The 16202-nt window shown below is 41.1% G+C and overlaps 1 protein-coding gene across 1 annotated transcript in view; it reads left to right on the top strand.

Annotated features, from left to right (window-relative positions):
• Positions 1-16202, top strand: part of Dner (delta/notch like EGF repeat containing) — a 190073-nt gene that overhangs the window by 156209 nt on the left and 17662 nt on the right. Inside the window, exon 10 of the mRNA XM_028789582.1 lies at positions 8385-8498. Within this exon, the coding sequence (XP_028645415.1) occupies positions 8385-8498 (114 nt within the window). The remainder of the gene's footprint in view (positions 1-8384; positions 8499-16202) is intronic.

Below are 16202 nucleotides of genomic sequence, written 5' to 3'. Positions count from 1 at the left end.
AGAATTCGCATCCTTTATTTCCGGCTGTAGAGTTTATAACTGCTTGTTTCTGTGGATCCAGATTCTCAATGTCAGCAAAGATCTGGATCCCCTTAATGGCCTCTGCAGTCAGGGTAGACCCACTTAGGATGTGCTTTCCATGTACGCTGATTAGGAACTTTAGATGTGTCTTTAAAAGCTCTGAACTTTTCAATATGCTCTGGAGTAGAAGTTCATATTTAAGGAAAGGGAATTACATGGGGGCAGATCACAGGGACTCATTGGGGAGGGATCCCAACAGCTGGAGTAAAGTTCTCTATAATTTTAATTAAGTCTCTATGAGGTGGAGGAGTCACACACTTGTGTTAAAGACATCCTCCCTAAGAGCAGACCAAGTGTTAATTACCTTTCTTGTTGCTGGAGCAAAATCACAATCTCAATTCAGACTTCACCTTCACAGCTCCATGCACTGGCCTCTCAGATCCTCCTTGCAGGAACTCCAATCGTGCCATATATTGCATGGTGTTAGTGGCTGTCTGGGACTTTGACCTCAAACTCCATGAACCCCTCAATCTTGCATTGTCTATGCAGCTGATACCGTGAAGCACTGTCATGTCAGAATGAAGCCTGTCCCTGTAGGACCAGAGTTGTATACATCATCCTTCACAGGCAGTGGGCTTTGAGCTGGGAACCTTCTCTTCAATGGCGTTCACAGTTTAGCCCATGTCTTCCAGCCAAATGTGCACTTTCACAAGGCACAGCTCTCCATGCGTGGTGGGATGAGAGGAGCAAGCAATGGCCATAACCACAGCCTGAATATGATCCTACTTGAAATTTTCTCTACCAAACAAATCTACCGAGTTAGTAATTAATTTCTCTTAATTCCCCAGGACATAGAAAGGATACAGCCAGATTGTTTATGAGAATATAACATGAATTATTTAGAGAACTTCCTGGTAGAATCTTTGTACCTCTCTAGAATCTCATGAGCCAGTCTCCATGATCTACACTTCTCTCCATAGTCTGGTCTTTTACAGGTTTGCTAGCCTCAAATTCCAAACTTCTCCACTGCAACCCAGCCTTAAAGGCCTCCAGAACTTATCTGGTTTATCATATAATTCATATCAAATAGGTCTGATTTATCATAGAAACCGCTCCATTTTTTGGTAGCAGTTTTCTATGTTAGTGATACAGATCTAACAGTGACAAAATATTGGATAGAAGCAACTTCAGGAAGAAAGGGTTTGCCCTGGCTCACAGTTTGAGGCTGATGTCCATCCTGGCAAACAAAGCATGGTGGGAAGTATATGAGTTAGCTGGTCACATTGCATATGAACTCAAGCAGAGAGAAAATAAAATACAAATAACATTAAAAACCCAAATACCTAATTTGTTTATTTTCCTTTTGTTCTTTGCTCAGACGTTATATTCTGACAATAATTTTCTCTCCTTCCACTCTTCTCATCTCCCATCCCCCACCTCCCCCAGATCTACTGCGCCTCTGTTTCTCTTCAGAAAAACAGGTTTGCTTTTCTGGTGGTATCAACTGAACACAGCATAACATGCTACAATAACACTAGGCACAAACCCTCGTATCAAGGCTGGACAAGGCAAGCCAGTAGGAAGAAAAGGGTCACAAATGCAGGAAAAAGAGTCAGAGACACCCAGACTCCTGCTGTTAGGAGTCCCATAAGAACACCAAACTACACAACCATAACGTATATGCAGAGGACCTAGCTCAGGCCCATACAGGGTCCGTGATTGTCACTTGAATCTCTGTGATCTCCTGAGCCATGGTTAGTTAATTCTGTGGGTGGTGTTCTCATGTCCTTGGCTCCTCTGGCTTCTGCAATCCTTCCTCCCCCTTCTCTTCAGGGTTCTCCTGGCTCTGCCTACTGACAGAAAAGGTGCTTGCCACACAAGCCTGCAAACTGGGACTGAAACCCACATAAAGGTAGAAGAAGACAACTGATCCCACAGAGTTGTCTTCTTACCTCTACGTGTGTGCCATGGCTTTGGTTTCTCCATATATGCACGTGTATACATGCATGCATGTACAGGCACACACTAACAATAAAGTACATTTAAAAAGATAAGCAGAGAGAGGTGAGAGTGGGTGCTCGGCTCACTTTCTTCTTTCTAAGCAGTCCAGGGAGAGGTACTACTCACATTTAGGGTGGGTCTTTGCTCCTCAGTTACTGGTCTAGAAAGTTCTTCACAGACATGCCCAAAGACTCTTCAATGATGCTAGAACAGTATTTCTCATGTCCTGTATATCAGATATTTACATTATGATTTATAACATTAGCAAAATTACAGTAGTGAGGGAGCAATTGGAATAATATTATGGTTGGGGTCACCACAACATTGAAGAACTGTATTAAAGGGTCGGAGCATTAGAAAGGTTGAGAACCTCTGCTCTAGAACCTGTCAAGTTGACGATCAACATGAGCCAACACAGGAAGCAAGTTTAATGTTGTTTTATTTATGGAGACACATAGGGTTAGGTCACAGTGAAGATAACTGGTCACAGGGATGAGCTATCCCAAAGTGCCACAAATGGCAGGACTTTTAGAAGTGAGAACTTTTGAGTTAGGATGGATGGGAAGGAGGAGAGGGAAGGTACATGAAGTTGACAAGAGACAGAAGGGCAAGTTCTTTTCTTTGCTCCAAAGGGAAAGCAAGGGTTGGGACATCATCCCTACAGTCCTCTGCCTTACTCCCCTATGGGGTGGGCAATGCTGCCCTCTGTGGAAGCATTTGTGCCACTGGTATTCATGCATAAAAATCAGTATAAGTGACATAGTAAGATAGGTGGATATCTATGTTAACTAATAGTTGTTTGGAGTTAGAACTTAAGTAGCTGATGACTGGGCTTTAACTTTATACCCTATATGTTTTCTAAGTAGTGGATATTTAGCTATTCTACATTAATAGAACTTTTTATAGAGCACAGGGTAATGGGAAGTTGGGCACATATAGCCCTAAGAACATGTGAAAAGGGAAACAGGATGAAACTTCTGTAGGTCTGAAAACCCATCACAATGCTACAATTACTACTACATTCATATATTTCTGATGTAAGAATGGACAGACAACCCAAAATGCATCATGACCCAGAAACTGTTGTCTGCAACGATAATGCCTGGCTCCTAAAAGGAGCCTTCCCGTGAATGTGAGGCGAATTTCATAGCCTCAGAGTGTCAAAAAGTCGAGGTATAGCTTCATGTTGGATTTATTTTTATTTCTTTATAGCAGAATAAATGTAATGATTATCCAATACTTGTTTGGGATTCTTAGTGACAAAGGTTACAATTAAAGCATTTCAGTTTTTAATTATGAAAACAACATGCCAGTGATTAAGAATGCTCACAATGTTACAGCACACAAAAGCAACATATAATTGAAGCCATTTCCATTCTAGTTGTACATACTTGTAATTTTGTATTGTGCTGGCACACAACATGATATCGTACTTGATTTATACATTGCTAGGAAGTCTTTCTGCTTTGTAATGGCTTTGTAATGTTCCCATGAAGGAATATTTACCAATCCCTGCATTACACAGCTCATTTGGTGATGTACTTACTGGACCTGACCTAGGTCTGTGATAAATGATTCTACCATGAAAATTTTTGTCCATTTAACTTTTATACCTTCTGGATTTTGGGGAGAGTGGTTAATGTCCCAGAAATTATATCACCAGGTTAGGGGTTTGATCACATGGTATGCTGGTGTTGCTGAAGGAATGATATTTATTTTTTGGATAAAACCTTCTCTTTCTTACATGCCCCTTAAAGAGTGAACAGAGAGTTCAAGGGATTTTGTGTGCTTCTCCTGCACTGTGATTTATGTGGAAGTGAGCTGAGTCTGAGTTTCTCCAGCTCTGTCCACAACTTTAGTAGGGGAGCAGGCCTAGGCCAGCATGCTCAAGGAATGGTATGGCTATGGTTAAGGTAGCAACTGAGTTTCTGAAATGGCCCAGAAGATGGTGAGCTCAGAAACAATGGAAAACTGGGAAAGTCTTCAAGGAGAAAGTAGAATTTGAACAAAATAGGATGATGCCACAAAGCAAACTTGAAGTGCAAAGAACACATCTAAGGTAGGGTATGCTTGCCTGGCAAGCTCAGGTCCTAGGTTCAATCCTTAGCGTTGCAAACCAGAAAACAACAGCCACGAAACCATAATACAAAACCAGAGTCGTCCAGGAGTATTTTTAGTTAATTGTCTTTACCTAGCTTACCATTCTGGGAGATAAAAATGAATGGGTTTCAGCTTTCAAATATGAATTGTAATTAATTTGGGACAAATGGGGAAATATAATTGGTGCACCACTCCTTGTGGTCTAGGTCATTTTAAAACTAAATTCAGGAAAGAGCCCTGTTGGAATAGAAAAACTCCCAGAAACATAATTGTCAATCCTTTAATATGAGAAGTATGAATTATTATTAGTTTTGCTGTTTATTTTTATTTGAGACTAAACATGTTTCATAATTGTGCATGCTCAGTCTCTTGCCAAGGGCTGATGCGTATGTCAGTCCTCAGACTTAGCTTCAAGTGTGGACCTGGTTTTCCCTAACAAAATAGGATGTTTTGGAGGCCCATTTGGACTTTGGAATGACTTCTCATTCCTCTGGCAATCCCACCTGCGTGTCAGCCAAAGTACACTGGCTTGCTGTTGTCCTTTGTGTGAGGACAGGGTTATGGTACTGTAGCTGCAGTTTCATGCACGAATTAAGATGTGTGCTCTGCTCTGAAGGTGCTCAGAGATCTAAGGGGGAATCAAGGGACAGAATGGATACATTGTGATTTGACACAGGGGATTTTGTGACAATGAACATCTTAGCAAGCTCTCCACACACAATGGTTAAGCCTCGTTTGCCTTGGGAAGAACAAGGGTCAGCATTATAGGGAAAGAGCATCTATCTTGGGAATAGATGAAAGAGTTCAGTTATGTCAGGCGAAGTCCAGCTGAGAAAGAGATGAAAGCAGGTACGTTAGGTCAGGGAATCAAGGCAGTATTGGGTGAGCATTCTGAGGAATGGTGGGAAAGGCATGAAGTTGGGTCCCAGACCCCGAGAGGAAGCCTTGAGCAGGAGAAGCACCCGGATATACTAGGAGTAGCCATGGTCATCTCCTTCCTATGTTTAGTTCCCAGCACAAAGCTGCTCTGTTCTAATGACCTACAGGGCAGTGCGACTATACTTTTTAATAGAGGGATTACCAGTCTTAGACTATAGAAATGCAAGTGACAAGTGACTCAAGTATGCACCAGGGACCGTGAGCCCTTCCCAATTCATAAGAATCAAGTTTCTGCTGAGATGAGCTTTTGTCCAGCCTTGCTGGCAAAAATCTCTCAATGAATGCTTGGGTAACTGAATACTTTTATCTATCAAAAAAGAAAAATAATACTGAATAAAGTTATTGCCAAAAGAAAAGAACCCCCGATACATGGAACACTGTAATTATGCGCTCATGATTTTGAGGGGTTTTATTAAATCTATTCCATTGGAGATTTTTTAGGCCTGTGGATAAAGCATTCACAAGCTCTTCTGGTTTGATATCCAGGAATGCATATACTGGATGTGGGTGGTGTTCACCTGGAATCCCAGTACTTGGGAGGTAGAGGCAGCTTGAAACCAACCTGGGTTATGTGAGACCTTAATAAAAAAACTACAAAACATAAGGCCCATATCCAGGGCCTTGAGCTGACTTTATTCAAATGTCTACCCCACCTATGAGCTGTTGGAATATGTAGAAGGGCCAATTAGTCCTGCAGATCTAGAGCTGCAGGATCTCCATGACAGGAAAACAACAGAGTATCCCAGAGGAGTCTCTGTGAGGGTCCAGTATTGATAATGTAGCAGGAGCCAGAGACCCTGAATCATACCAATGACTCAATACAATGAACATTTGCAAAGAAAGCTGTTTGGGCAAAAGGGTCTATACTGTGTGACACACAGCAGGTTCCATTGGCATGACGTTTTATATTTTTTATTTTCTTTTGGTAGAAGGTTATAAGGGTTAAGGGCAGATATGGAAGGACTAGAAAACGAGTGGGATTGGGGTGCATGTGAAATTCACAGAGAATCAATAGGGAATTATGAAAAAATAATTTGCTATTAAGAAAAAATAGGTAGATTAGATGATAGACAGATGATAGATAGAATATAGGTAGATATAGTTATTATGTATAATTTTTGGCCTAGAATTTACTTCCTAACCTTATTTGGAGAATGTAGTTATCTCTCTTGCCCTGGCTGGACTGTCTAGGGATTGCTGGGTGAGCATGGCCTCCTTGTAGCTATTCAGGTCTGCTGGCCTTCTCTCTGAACTTTGGTCGTGGCTTTATTTCACATTACAACTGAAACTTTTTGTTGTTTGGTTTCCATTGATCAGCTCAATGGAAACTTGTGGTCTTTGAGATAACATTTTGAAGCAGGGAGGGCTTCTCTGATCCTACTCTTTTAATTGTTTTTTTAATTTTTTGAGTTATAATACAATTACATTATTTTTCCTTTCCTTCTTCTCCCTCCAAGCTCTCTCATACATTCTCTTGCTCTCTTTCAGATTCATGTATATATATACATATAAATGTATATGCATATATTAAATATACACACATAACTGTTTATATATAGTTTATATATACATATATAGTTTTAAAAATATATAAACAATGACTTGTTCAACTCATATAATATTACTTGTATGTATATGTTTTCAGAGTTGACCATTTTGTATTGGATACTCAAGGGATGTGCTCTTCCTTGGAGAATTCTTCTCTCTCTCTCTCTCTCTCTCTCTCTCTCTCTCAATCTCTCTCTCTCTGAGATAGGGTCTTGAACTTGTTATGGAGCCAAGAATGACTCTAAATTTCTGATTCTCTTACCTCAAACTTTAGTGTACTGAGATTGTATGTGTGTGCCACATACACATATGTGTGCCTGGTTTTTGTGGTTTTGGAGATCAAACACTGGCTGAGTTATATCCCAAGACTCTAGGAATGGAAACTTCAGGAAGAGACCCTGTACGTCTAAATGCAGAAGTAAGTTTTGTATTACCATGACAGGGAGGTTCCCTTCGACGACCGGGACACAAAGAAAATGTTAGGTCATGTCAGGAGAGACTGTGTTCGGCAGGTATGAAGCAGTGACATCTCGAAAACACTTGGGAAACATCCCAGACAAGATGCTGATCAGTGTTTGAATATGGAATTGATCATATTCAATGCAGAACCAGAAATTAAGGGCGGTTCTAAACTGGTCTGCTCAAGTAGGGCAATCGCGTGTGGGGGCAGGAAGCCCATTTGATAGTCTTCTGTTCCCCTTTCTTAAGCCTCATTTCTTATGTCAGTGACAAAGAAAGGAGAGAAAAGGCCAGCAATGTGTCAGAGCTCTCAGGATGAATCACTGGGTGTGGCAGTCACTTGAGCAATAGGAGCTGGGGAAGGAAGTGGGGGGCGAGTGAGGTCAGCATCACATTGCTTTGATTTGCTTCATGCTCATTTTACTTGAGACGGTCAGGATGGGCATTTCATTGTTTATGTTCTCACCTGGATCAGGATCTGAGATGACTCCCAGTCTCACCTTCATTGTCATTCAGCAGTGCTGAAGTGTCTCTCTGGTTGTCAAGCATTTTGTTTCCTTTGGAGACTCAGCGTTTGCCATTGAGGTTTTTTTTTCTGTTATTCTTTGAGAACTCCATACATATACATAATGAAATATTATCATATATGCACCCATCTCCTCCTCAATTCGCCCATATCTGCCCAATACTTCTTCCATAACCGCATGTCCTGCCCCCTTCTCTCTCATAGCAACTCATTAAAGTCAGTTACCGCTGCTTATATGTTCATGGGTGTTGGAGCCAGCCGTTGAGAACCTTTAACCTTCAGGTTTTTGGCTTTCTAGAAATTCTATAGGCTTTGGGATGTATAGAGGACATGGAGATAAGATATCTTAGTAGAGCCCATGAGCAGGGATTAAATGTTATTTTCTAATAAGGCACATTTTTATGGTATTATAATGCAAGGAGTGGACACATACACAATCATATACATACAAGAACAGATGTACACATACGTGGACATATGCATACATTCATTCGCACATATACATGCATACATACATGCACATACAAGCATCTACAGAAACATGCACACACATGCACTCAGACATCATCACACACATGTATATAACACACACATATACACACATAGACATGCACACACATAAGTCACGTACACACACACAAGTGCATACACATATACTCACACATGCACAAATACACATCATGAACCTACCCACAGTGCCGTCACATGCTAGTGAAATGCTTCTCTTTTGGAGGCTACCGGAACCAGAGAGTATTCCATGAGTCACCCTCTCTTGTTTGCTTCTCTGCAGGAACACACTGTGAGCTGTACAAGGATCCCTGTGCTAATATCAGCTGTCTGAATGGAGGTACTTGTGACAGCGAGGGGCTGAATGGCACGTGCGTCTGTGCGCCTGGGTTCACAGGTGAGTGATCCAGGAGTGTGTCTTCAAACTCACTACTTAGTCCATGCAATTGCCGAGGTTGAACAACCTCAAACCCTCTGCCATGAACCATTTCAAAGCAAGGATGCGTTGTCAGGAGACATTGCTTCAATGAGATCTATTTGAAAACAATGGACTATGCTATCATTAAAGTCTTTTGAAGTCAGCATTTGTCATTTAGATTTGCTGCAACTGCCATCCCTGTACACTTCCAGAGCAGGAGCTTTTCCAGGCATAAGCCAGGGGCCTTTAAGAGAATGCTTGAAAGTGGTAGTATTAATGTAGTGTGAAGGGGACAGGAGTGTGTCCTTTGTGCAAACTCCATTCAGATACTGTTCTATTTTTATTGAATGTGGTAAAAGTAACAGACTTTTGAGAACTGTAGACAATTGATGGTGTTCAGGAAGAAGGGTTCAAGGTCATATGAGAATGCCTACTGGAGTGGGCTGTGACAGTTGAGGACACAGGAGCTGGGTTCACTCATGTGTCAATGGCTTCTAAACACTGTCAGGGAGTTAATTCTATATTGGGAGACCAATGTAGAACAACAAGCTAACAAGGCTTGCTGTTCATGTCATACCTGAATGTGTTCAGGGTACTTACAGATCTGTGAAAGTAGACAGAAGATGTTAATGTTGGATGTATGTGCTGAGGGGACGGTCTCAGTTTTCATCAGATGCTGACAGGAAGTCTACAACCATAAGAGTCCAGAATATTTCAAATTTCAACCTTGGTTTTCCCTATAGAACTCAGAGTAAAGAATAAGATAAGGTCAGGACTGGGAGCATAGCTTAGTAGGTCCAGTGCTTGTTGAGCAAGCATAAGGACCTGAGCTAGTTACATCACTGAGACCCACACACACAAGCTGAGTGAAGTGGCACACTTCTGCTCCCAGAGCTGGGAAGGGGAGGCAGGCAAGCTCACTGACCAGCTAACTAGCCACATGCAAGTTCCAGGTCAGTGGATGACCGACCCTGCCTCAAAACACAAGATGATTGGTGACTGAAGAGCAGCACTCAAGGTTGTCCTCTGGTGTCCGCATACATGAGCATTCATGCTCCACATATGTATTCATATGTACATATACAGTACACACATACATGCACATAAGAAAATAACACAAGGTCTATATTTTTGGTACTTTGTTAAGTCAACAAAGGCAAAGGGTCACTCTGCCATGAGGCTGGGAGAAGGCTGTGCTTGGAAGGAGGAGGCAGGTGCTCTGTAGAGCACGTGGTATCCTCTGATAGGGGACCCCTTACTTAGTCTTGGCCTCTTCTTCTGGGACACTTCGGCCACCTCCAAACCTTACAGGATTTTGCGGAGTCCACAAAAATGGGGAAGCCCGAGCTGTTTACCCTTGGGGAAAGGTGCCAACAGTCAAGTGGCTGGGGAAGGACCAATTTCTGATCTTTTTTTTTTTTTCTTCTATTTCTCTGTTTCACATCCTGTGCTTTCCTTCTGGGTTGTCCTGAAACTGAGAAATGGGCTTTCTCCAGAAAATGACTTGCAGATGGTTTTGTTTATCTGATGGCTTATAAACACAGAGAGACATTTATATATCAGTCGGCAAAGGCAAAAAAAAAAAAAATGTGGTGGGGGAGATTCCTGGGTCTTTTCCAGATATTTCTGTCTTACCAGTAATAAATAAAAAGCATGAAAGAAATGAGAAGATTTAAAGTTATTGAAATAACTCACCAGTTAACATCATACTGCTGGGAAATAACATTATTAACATATTGACATACAAGCATTTTCCTGAAGCTCTATGTATGTAATGTGGCATACAGTGTGTGTACATATATGGACACAAATGAGATCATAATATCCATGTTATTTTGCAGCCTACTTTTAACTAAAAGTAAATGAATAAATAATGATGTGTTTCCATATCAAGAATTACACCTTTAAAATATTTTATTGTTTTATAATTGTGTGTGTATGGGGTGGTATATGCATACAAGAAACTGCCACTGAGGCCAGAAGGAAGGACACATTAGGTCTCTGGAGCTCGAGTTCTAGGTGGTTGTGAGCTACTCAATATGGGTGGTGAGAACAGGACGTGAGTTCTTTGGAAGAGCAGAATGTGCTCTTAACAGCTGAGATGTCTTTCTAGCTCCAGTGCTTTTATTTCTAAAGTGTTTTTACTGGTTGCCTTGTAGTCGATTCTATGGGACACCGTGATTTGTTTTTAGTTCATCTTCAATTTTATTTTTGGCAACTAAGAATGTTTTCATATTATAAACAATAATGAGAGGAATGTTTTTACATGTGTATTTTTCTATCTATGTTCCGCCTCCCTGCTTTTAGTACAATTCCCGAAGAACAGGAACTCGGGTGTCCAGGAGAACAGATTCTTACATATGTGTCATGTTCTCCATGGAAAAACAAAACAAGACAAGACAAAAATGCTAATTTCATACATATCTAATGACATGACTGTCTGTGTCCTTGTCTGGACACACATACTCCAGAGTTATCATTCTTGTACACAACTGTGTCTTTATTGTTTAGTTTGCAGACCTGCTGCTCTAGTCGTTGAAGACTTTAAAGACATATTTCTCATCAGTTGTGTTTTCTTCTTTGGTGAACACCCAGTTCACAGCTATGTCTGCTTTTCTGCTAGGATGCTCACACTAATTTCTTTAGCCATTTACTTTGTCTGCATTAACCTTATCTGACAAGACCGTAAGTATTTTCTCTTTGTCACTTCCCTTTCAGATGTGCACAGGGTGTTCTGTTTTTACATGTATTATATTTCAGTTTTGACTTCCTCCCCCTTTTTGTCCTTGTTTCTCAAATGGCTTTCACTGTCCAGGGTTTATTAATATCCTATATTATTATAATCATGTGTGAATTGAGCATTTACATCTCTAATCCACTTGAAATTTACTTTGAAAAATTTTCTAGCTAAGAAAGTGGAATATTTGCTATAGTATCTATCTATCTATCTATCTATCTATCTATCATCTATCTATCTATCTATTTTCTGTTTATTTTTCATAGATGTTTATTTAGTGAATCTCCAATGGGTTATTTAGTAAACTGTCTTGGATATCTCAAGCACACACCAAACTTACAGACTATCTATTCTTTTCTCCTTTAAATGTTTAGATGCTGGGCAGCATTTCAAATGGTATTATTGCCACTGTAAGTTGTTCTGTCTGGAAACTGCATGAATATATGTACACATGTGTGTGTAGTGACCACAGAGACAAGAAGATGGTACAGGATGCCCCCCACCACTCCCAGGACTGGAGTTACAGGTGGTTACAAACCACCATGTGGATGCTGGGACTTGAACCCAGGTCCTCTGGAGTCTTCTTGTTGACCTCTGACCTTCTTTTCTTTTTCTTGTTTACCTGCTCTCCTCTCAGCATATATGAGGTTTAGTAAAACTTACAATTGGTCAACTAGTGAGTGGTTGAGAACCTCTTCACTGATGAAGTAGAGTGTCTTAAACAAGTAATAGTCGTTTATGCAAACTAGAGAGCGTCCCTGTTCTCAAAGCCTGGCATTCTTCTACACAGCTCTGTCTATAGGACCATGACCCGGCATAGGTCCTCCCCATCATTCAGTCCTTGGCTTGGCATCCAACCTTTTCTTTGTTAATCTGTTAGCTATATAGTGAGAGCTCCCTAAGGCTTTAGCTTGAATTTCTCTATGGCAAAATGATGGCAAACATTTTTAATGTATTTTTTTATATCTGCATACCTTCCATGGTAAAGGGTCTCTTCATGTCTTTTGTCCATTTTTTTTAAAATCCTATCACAGCGTATCAAGGCCCTTCTATCCTTGTAGCTTATGACTATTGATAGCCTCAGTCACTAGCTGAAGTGTTTGTTAGACTTCCCCCTACTGTTTCATTGTCTCTCCTATTCCATGCTACACTGTGTCGAAGGAAATCACTTGGCCTTGCCTACCCTTAATGAGGGGGCTATGCTCCTCTATCTTAAGGTGGAGTCACTAAATGACTATTTGGAATTCTTCCCTGTGAGAGATTTGTTTATTCTCTGCCATTTATTAGTTTGTTCCCTCATTTATTTATATTGATGAGGAGTCATGGGTACTTAGTGTATGGCTTGTGTTACAGAACAACACTTTTTAGTTTATTTTATTGCTCACAGCGTTCCCACTTTGGGTACTGGGAGGTCTTTCATTTGGCTCCCGTGCCCCTTCTACATAACCCCATATGGGTGTGGGGTTGCTGGTTTGTTGTGTTTTAGGACTTGTATACTTTCTGATATTGAAAGACTCTCCAGTCTCATCTTGTCTATTTCCTGCCCCATCCTGGAGTCATCCATTTCTCCACGGTCCCCTGACTCCTTATTGGAGAATATTAGAAATAAATTCTAGACACTAGAAGTACTTATTGCCATTAGGATGTCACCACTTTTAGATGTCCTAGAGCCTTTTGGCTGACAAGGAAGTGCAAGCATGTATGCTAATGTGTGCAAATGGTGCCTATCTGGACCTCTGTTAAGTTTAATGGAAGTTAATGGTGATGTCCCAACTCTAATCCAGTACCACAAAGATCATTCTGGTCTTCTCTTACTTATCCATAACTCCCCACACCAATAGCAACCTAAGTAGTTTCCACTATCCAACATCCACTCAATAGTCATTCAATTCCTATATGCACCATAGCGGCATCAAACTTACTGCCTTATGTTCTTTTAGGCAATCACTTTTCCAGCTAGAATCTAGGGCCTGCTTATGGTTTATTTAGTTTAGCCAGGACTAAGCAGATATGGTGGTTCAAGCATATAAATCCCAGCACTCTGGAGTTGGAGGCAGGGTGATGACAAACTCAAGCTCATCCTTGGCTATATAGTGAGTTCATGGTCAGTGTAGGCTACATAAGACCCTGTCTCAACACGGGCAGCATCCTAATGCAACTCATTTCCAAAGTTATTAGGTCAGCATCTCGGCTTCTGCCCTGGCCCTTCAGTGAGGCCTCTCTGGTCTAGTTCCTTTGCTTCACCAACTGTGTTCCTTCATGGAATTTTCCAGCTAGACATTATTTGTTTTTGTTTTTTTTTTCCTTTTAAATTTTGTTTCATTAGTTACAAAAGCCATCTGTTTCTTTTCATTGAACTGCTTTTGAACCTTGGTCAAAAATCAGTTGGCAATGTTTGTGTGGGTCTATTTTGAGTTCTTCCTTCTATTTTGTTGATCGATGTGTCTGTTCAATTGCCAATACAGCCTTGATACCTAAAATCTACTGTAGCCACATGACTTTTAAAGTGGACAGGCGGACTCTTACCACATCATCCTCTCCTCCTCCTGGTCATTGGATGTTAACTCTGTGAGTGGTGTGACTGGTTTTTATAAGGCCAACCTTTTTATGCTGATCATTTTGTTTTGACCTCTACTCTAGTGATTGTTGTGTCTTGCTGCTAAGATGGCACCCTTGGTGACTTCACTGAGACATTCTGGTCAGTGAACTTTGAATTCCTTCTTATCTGATAAGCTTTTAATCTCTCACCCTAGTGGCTAGGGTGAGAATTCGATGCACACATGCTTTTATAAAATTTATTTTTATTCTTTATTTTATTGGTTATTTTATTTATTTACATTTCAAATGTTATCCCCTCCCCAGTTAAACCTCTTATCCCCTCATCCGTTTTCCCTGCTTCTATGAAGGTGCTTACCCACCTACCACCCCCTCCTACCTCATCACCCTAGCATTCCCCTATGCTGGGGCATCGAGCCTTCACAGGACCAAGGGCCTCCCCTCCCATTGATGCCAGATAAGGCCATCCTCTACTACATATGCAGCTGGAGCCATGGGTATTCTTTGGTTGATGGTTTAGTCCCTGGGAGCTTTTTTTTGGGGGGGGGGTTCTGGTTGGCTGTTATTGTTACTCTTCCTGTGGGGTTGCCAACCCCTTCAGCTATGAGGAGTTAGTCCTTTTTCCTAACTTCTCCATTAAGGTCCCCGTGCTTTTTTAAATAGCAAACTCTAGCCAGACAGCATCAGTTTGGAAGACAGCTTCATATTGGGATGGGAGACAGAATACTTCAGTATTTCACATGCTTTATCTGTCTTCTGTAGCAGCATTCCCTACATATGACCTTGGCCTTGACAAACTCCAGCTCTTGTCTCCTTAGTTCAGTAAAACCACTGTGGTTTAAATCTGGCTGCTGGTGGATCTCAGGGGGGCTGTGGTACACAGCCACCACACTTTGCTTCTTGGAGCCCTGGATTGCCTGGCGTCCAACTCTTCAAAGAGTTTTATTTTTCATATATTTCATTCATTCATTTTACTTTATAGGGGTAGCTAAAACAGATTCCAGTGGCAAAGTTCTAAATAAACAATGTTTTTGAACCTGGCTTCAATTGTAATAAAATTCTATTAAAATATAAACGAACAAGGTAAAGCACCTGCCTGGGGCCTGCGCATGTTCAACAGTAGCTACCGTGGTTACGGAGATTAACATCTACACCTTCGAGCATGCACGCTGCTAACTCCAGGCTTTACTAACAGCAATGGTTTGGGATATTTTTTAGTTGTTTTATATTAACTCACTTACCCAAGGAAAGTATCACCAACGAATCAGTATAGCTATTGCCTTCTATAAATGCTACCCAGTCTAAGTATTTTCCACATTGCCCCTTACAAAGTAGTAGATTGAGGGCTAGGGAACTGGCTCAGCTGGTCAAGTGCTTACCATGCAACCTGAGTTTGGGTGTCTAGTACCCATGTGAAAAGTGGGGTGTTTGTCTGTCATCTTAGGGGACAGTGAAAGAAGAGCCCCATGGCTTACTGGCTAGCCATTCTAGCTAGTTTGTGAGCTTTGGGTTCAGTGAGAGACATCAAAAAAATAAGGTAGAGGTTGAGAAAAATAAATGACTTAGCAAATAACAGCATTGGCTGTTTTACCAAGGACTTGCTTTGATACCCAGCACCAACATGGTGGGTTACATCCATCTACAATTTCAGTTCCGGGCCACTTTCTCCTGGTGTCTTCTCGCACCAGGCATGCATGTGGTACACAGACCTACATGAAGGCAAAGGACTCATACACGGTTTTAAAAATGGAATGTGATAGAGGAAGACATGGAACTTAATCTTCTGCCTTCCACATGTGTGTACATGTGTGCACATGTGTATTCAGAAAGAGAGGAGAAGAGAGAAGATGAGAGAGAGGGAGGGAGAGAGAACAATAGATTAAGAAGAAATTGTGAAAGACTGCAAGTTCAGGTTCTAATCGCCAGTATCAGTCAAGAAGTTGTTTAAGCATCTCTTCACAAATGCTATTGGAGAATAGCAGTCATGTAAGAGCATTGATTTTTTTTTTTGTAACTCAGATGAAAGAAAATAATAAATGAGTCAACTAGAAAGACAACTGTCTCAGGCCCACAAAAGCTCAGATTCATTAAGGTGACCATTAGTAAAGATACATAGCTAATGCTAAAAGCTAAAATAGGACAAGATGCATATTGACTGGAAATAACATCAGCGTGCTGAAACTCACGGGAAGATTGATGTTTGGCCGAGTATGGTAGGGCCATGCCTGTCATCTCAGCACTTGGAAAGCTGAAGCTTGAGGATTGTGAAGGGTTTATGGTCACGTTGTACACAGAGGATGTTTCATTGCCCGTGTTCTTAATAGAGCAGAGTAGGGTATTGGGTTTTGCCCGCTGTGAAGGTTGGGAAAAGCCAAGCTGTTTCTACCACT

The sequence above is a fragment of the Grammomys surdaster genome, unplaced genomic scaffold, assembly GCF_004785775.1.
Source record: "Grammomys surdaster isolate TR1022 unplaced genomic scaffold, NIH_TR_1.0 125846, whole genome shotgun sequence".
NCBI lineage: Eukaryota > Metazoa > Chordata > Mammalia > Rodentia > Muridae > Grammomys > Grammomys surdaster.
This window is presented reverse-complemented; position numbering and strand designations above follow the sequence as displayed.